This window comes from Microtus ochrogaster, linkage group LG1 (genome assembly GCF_000317375.1).
Source record: "Microtus ochrogaster isolate Prairie Vole_2 linkage group LG1, MicOch1.0, whole genome shotgun sequence".
Classification (NCBI taxonomy): Eukaryota; Metazoa; Chordata; class Mammalia; order Rodentia; family Cricetidae; genus Microtus; species Microtus ochrogaster.
Genome location: NC_022027.1, coordinates 22123406 through 22129393, shown reverse-complemented (window position 1 = coordinate 22129393; position 5988 = coordinate 22123406). Strand labels below are relative to the sequence as shown.

Here is a 5988-nt window from a genome sequence, read left to right as displayed (position 1 = left end):
GAAGGGACAGTTACCTCTGAGGGGGTAACAGTCTAAAACAATTTTCCCACAACATTGGACAGAAAAAACGGGGCTCTGAAAGGCATTTTGTCTGGCTGGAACGTGCTAGGAGGGCTGGGTGTACAGTACTAGCAAGGTAAACCTGGCCACTGCCAACAACACATCAGGATGGGTCGTGCGTGACATGGCAGCTGGATGAGACAGTGGCCAGATGTGAGCTGACGTGACGACAGAGGTTGTTTTTTGAAGGACAAATGAAGACCCTCGCCTCAAAGCTTTAGGGGGCCACTGAAGGATCTTACGTAGGGAAACAACCTGATACATATTTCCAATCTTATTCTGTCAAATGGGCATGATTATAGCTGTCTTGTAAGGCTGTTGTGAAAATTACATACAAGAGTTAATTAGATGCTTAAAAATGGATAAGACAAGTCTCATCCTTATTCTGCTCCAAACACTATTAAAAATTCAGAACAAAACATCCAATGGCCAGTAGGATTATGGGAAATTTACGCCAGGGGTATAGACTTACGTTAAGGAATCATAAAGTAGCTTCAATAACACAGAGTCTAAGTCAGTTGGGAGCTTGCCTAGCATGCATGAAGCCCTCGGTTTGATCTCCAAAGCTACACCAATCAGGAATGGTGGCCCACACCTCTATTCATAGCACGGGAGCTGGGGCAGAAGGGTAAGAATTTCAAAGTCATTCCCAGTTATATAATAAATATAACAAATTCAAGGCTAGTCTGGGCTGTGTGAAGCTTCATCTTAAAAACAAAAACAAACAAGCAAACAGAAACCCAAATTCCTCGTTAGTCTGTAGTGAGCTAGACAGTTCAGGTTGCCTCTAAACCAGGACATTTCAAATTGAGATAAACTTTTGGAGATCATTCTAGAGCTAAAGTGACTCTAACAGTTATTGTATGGTTTTTCAAAACCTCTGAGAAGTAGAGAATAAAGTATCCTAGGGTCACATAACACTTGAGCTTTAAATTAGCTTTAATTTAGTAAGTGCTTTTAAACTACAAACTAACTCTAAAGAATGCTTCTCCTGGGCCACAAGGAGAAGCAGGAAGGGAAAATACTCTTGCAGCACAAAAATATCAAAATAATCTCTTTTATGTTAAAGAAAAGGCTGAGAGGAGATGTGGGGAACTAGTTCACTTGAGGCTACCGAAGCCTTACGAGACTTCTCTCTGTGCAATAGGTCACCGGGTTAGGCAGCGCATTTCACTGTCTGGCTGACATCAAGGGACTCCTTAGGTCACTTATTTAGGCTAGTGGTTTAGAAATCATAAGCACATCAGAGAAGTGACTTGGGACAACATGATTACTTAAAAATGGAGCCTTCTGAGATGGCTCAATGGTCAAGGCTCTTGTAGTCAAGCCTGACAACCTGAGTTTGTTCCCCAGGACCCACGTGGTGGGAGGAGAGAACCAACTCCGGCAAGTTGTCCTCTGACCTCCACAAGGGTACCGCGGCACGTGCACAGGGATTGTTGTGAGCACACATTCTCACACCACACGCGTGCACACACACACTCTCACAGTCATGTACAAATGTAACAGAAACTTAAAAAAAGTCTAGCTGATGAAATAGAGGAAAAGGGAAACCACACAAATACAGCTTTTTAAAAGTTACGCCGCCGGCTGCAACGAATGACCTTGAAAACGTAAGGCAATCTGGTTCTCGCCAAGGGAAGATGTGACTGAAACTATCGGACTAAATATATAAAATATATGTTTATGCAAATTCAGAAAATCCAAAGAAAAGAGGGTTAAATGGGTATGTTTTATGTGCCTGGGCATTTTTTCTGTTTGTACATATTTGAAATGTTGATTCCTTAGGAGTCAAATGATTTCCCTTAGCACATTATAAAATGTTATTGCTCACTTTTTTTCATTTTAAAGTATAGCAATATTTAGAGTAGTTTATTTTTCTCAAGTGAACTATTTATCCAAGAGGTTATATCTGATTTCAGATGGTAGCCTCCCATGAGGCTGTGCCACTCCGAAGTCCCTAGGTTACTCTTTAATAAAAAAGACTTAAAGAGCATTTAATTATGTTGCCAGTCATACAGCTCAGGTTTATAGCTGCTGAATTTTATTCCGAACCGTGGCTAAGATAGTTAATCTCATTGAGCTTCAGGTCTCCTTAAGACGGGAACAGTGAAAAGGAGGGCCTGTTTCATGGTTGATATGAGGGTCAAACGTGGTACACAAAAAAGTGCTTCCCATAACCTGTAGTACCCAGTAGGAGCTATTATTTCTCCTGTGCTTTCATGATTGCTTTAATACACCGAACATTTTCCAGCATAAATTCTGACTTCTGAAACATATTGTTTTAAATACCTTAGCAGGGTCTAATATTCCCAGTTTTTATATTATTGCTTTCATTTAGCTCCCAACACATGTCGGCCCACCTGTTTTGCTGCGTGGCACACATAATGCCAGACGTGGGCTACAAATCATTTCGCTTTCCTTATTTAATATGCACAGGTGAGCTATAGGCGATTCCCTTTCTACTATAGCTAAGTACCACCAAGAACAGGAGCAACAAATCCTTACTGAGAATGATTGTGCATTAATATTATTCTGGAATTGGGATGTGTTGTTGGAAATGAAGCCCAACCTCTAAATCTATAAGCTGCTGCTTTCTCACAGAATAAAGCTAGACTCCCATTACTATAACTTTAACCACATAACTATAGATTTTTAAAAATGGCCTTCAGTTGCAACTGTGAAAGAAACTAAGCTAACATATTAATACCAGCTTTGGAAGATGAAACATATCTTACTTTAAACATAGAAATCGAGGACAGACTTTGTGAATTAGCATAAAGTTAGTGGTGCCGATTTTTACTAGACTACCCCTTAAACAGAGTGTCTGAACCCCCACACCTGAGCTCAGAAGCTCTTGTGAGAAGCCAGCCGTACAGTACCTTGATCAGGTTGTGTCCCACAGTGTAGACAGCTGTTAAATTTCCCTTCTCTCCTGGCGCGTGCATACCTGTGCCAAACCCATGCCAAGCAACGAGGTAAGGGTTGTGAATTGTAATCCAGTATTTGACACGGTCCCCGAAGGTCTGGAAGCAGTATGTGGCATAATCATTGAAGAGATCTATCAGAGTTGTGTTTTTCCAGCCCCCATATTCCTCCTGTAGTGTCAAAGGCAAATCCCAATGGTATAAGGTAACGATGGGCTCCATATTCCTGAGTATCAGCGAGTCCAGAAGCACATTGTAATACTGGAGACCTTTTGCATTCACGGCTGCTACTGTTCCATTGGGGAACAACCGTGGCCAGGAGATTGAGAACTGATAAAAAGAAACTCCTAAAAATTCCAGAGCCGACAAGTCTTTTTCCAGAAACACGTAACTGTCGGCGGATTTGGCTGTGATGTTGACATCTCTCAGGTGTGTGTGGATGAAACGATCCCAGATCGAGAGTCCTCGCCCGTCTGTCTGCCGACTCCCTTCCACTTGAAATGCTCCAGTCCCGACACCCCAGAAAAAGTTTTTAGGGAAAGTGTCATAGAGAAACAGCTGACTTGCATTGACTGGACTCACATAATGTTTTTTATCCCATAGCGCTCTCCCGTCTCCAGAGAATCCGGTAACAGCTCGCAGCAGAACAAACGCTGACAGCACGACAGATCTTTGCAGTGCCCTGTTGGACATTGTTTTCCTAGAGCGTGTGTTTCTTTCATCAGAGCTGAAGAAAATCCATTCATTCCCTGGAGACCCCGCTGCACCGCCTGCCTTCATTTGCCACTAACTGCTGGACTGTCTTTATCAGCTTTCCAGCAAAAGCCTGTGATTGTAAAGCCCTGTCAATGATTAGCCTGGACCGGGAGACTTAGGATGGGTCATGAGAGCCACGCAGTTTGAGGGAGGTGGCCTCAGTGCAGTCAGCAACACGTGTCGTCTTCTAGGGATGAGCAAAATGAGATGGATGGGAATGCATCTCTGGCGCTAATCTGAATGTGTTAAACCCATGAGAACCATGCCCAAGAGTGGCATTGTCTGTGCAGCCTTCCACATAGATCGTTTCTGAACGTTTTGAACTTTTTTTGAATGAGGGATCTACTTTTCTATTCTTAGAGTCTTAGAGTGGTAATTTTAACATCTCCCATTTTAGGAAAAGCAATTTTACATACAAGTCAATAGCCGGAAATAAATAATTAAAAGCAGGCTACCACACTTCAACCAAAAACATACACACCCAAGAATATTCTTAGTAAATGTCATCTGTTTTAAGAAAACTTAGTTGAACTGAGTAGTGGTGGTGAATGCCTTTAATCCCAGCACTTGGGAGGCAGAGGCAGGTGGATCTCTGTGACTTTTAGGCCAGACTTGTGTACAGAGGTAGTTCTGGGACCGACAGCGCTACACAAAGAAACCCTGTCTCAAAAACAAACAAACAAACAAACAAACAAACAAACAAACAAACAGCTTAGTTGAGCACACTGGCTCACACCTGTAACTCCGGAAGTTGGGAGACTGGAGCAGGAGGATTGCTGTGAGTCTATTAAGGCTTGCCTAAGCTACATAATTCAAAGCCATTTTGGCTACAAAGCAAGACTCCATCTCAAAGAACTGCAAACCAAGCCAAGTAGGTGCTTTAGGATCGGTGCCCCTAGGAGTTGGTGGCAAGAGGACCAGAAGTTCTAGGTCATTCTTGGCTACAAAAGGACTTTGAGGTCACCGGGGCTATGTGGCATTGAATGTGGGAGATAACTTGAGTTTGAGGATTTGCTGGAGTAAATGAATTGAATTTCTTTTGGCAATACTAGGGCTTGAACTCAGGACGTGTGCATGCTAAATAAATGCCCCACCACGGGCCTATGTCTCTAGTCCTCTTTGACTCTTATTTTAAAGCAGGGGCTCACTCTGTTACCTATGAACTTGATATGTAGTGCAAGCTGACCTGTAACTTATGGCGATTCCCCTGCCTCAGGCTTACATCACAAGGTCAAAGGAAGTGGCCTAAATTAATTTTTTATTATTTATGTATGTATGTATGTATGTATGTATGTATGTATGTATGTATGTATGTATTTTAGATGGTTTCACTTCATAGCCCTGGCTGTCCTGGAACTCAGTTGTGCACTACAGCTTCCTGCTACATAGAAGTAGCATAAATTGTGTGGTGGTGAGCATCTCAGCCCTTGAGAGGCAGAGGTAGGCAGACTCCATAGTGAGTTCCAGGCTAGCCAGAGCTACATGGTGAGACCCTGTCTCAAAAACAACAAGAAAGTCAACTAAAACAAACAACCCAAGAAGCATAATAAGGATGATATTTATGGATTATTATGAGGGTAAAGTTAGCACACCTGAGCCACTTCAACTAGAGATGAACACATAGTAAATGCTCAATAAACTTAAATTAAAAAACTATCCGAGACAGGTTCTCATTCTGTAGTCCAGGCTGGCTTGGGACATCTGAAGCTCTTCCTGCCTCTCAGCCTCTGAGTGCCGGATTTACAGACAGGGTTTTGTTGTGTCTCCAAGGTTGACCCCGCCTGTCATCCATGTGGGCTGCCTCAGCCTCCCCAGAGAAAAAGCATTATTTTTACATGGAAGGAAAAGAGTCCAGTAAGTGGCAGTCATAGGCAGTGTTGAAAGCCTGGCTCTGACTCGGTTCAGGCTTCCATTATCATTTGAGCTGGTGTGTGCACACCTCCCTCTAGCTCGATACACACTAAGCTGCCCACACCCAGTTCAGCCTCAGTGTTTTCCCAGGTGTGCCCCCACCACTGGCTATGTGATTCTCCCTTTATCTAGATCGTGTCTGGGTTTTTTTTTTTGTTGTTGTTGTTTTGTTTTGGTTTTTGGAGACAGTGTTTCTCCATGGAGCCCTGACTGTTCTGGAACTCACTCTGTAGACGAAGCTAGGCTTGAACTCACAGAGATCCTCCTGTCTCTGCCTCTCAAGTGCTGGGATTAAAGGTGTGTGCCATCACCCTTTGGTGCAATAATTCTTTTT

At 43.0% G+C, this 5988-nt stretch overlaps 1 protein-coding gene across 1 annotated transcript in view; it reads right to left on the bottom strand.

The window, feature by feature from the left end:
* Klb (klotho beta) overlaps positions 1–4431 on the bottom strand; it is a 35509-nt gene extending 31078 nt beyond the window's left edge. Inside the window, exon 1 of the mRNA XM_005359265.2 lies at positions 2943–4431. Within this exon, the coding sequence (XP_005359322.1) occupies positions 2943–3767 (825 nt within the window). The 5' untranslated portion in view covers positions 3768–4431. The remainder of the gene's footprint in view (positions 1–2942) is intronic.
* Positions 4432–5988: the final 1557 nt, after the last annotated feature.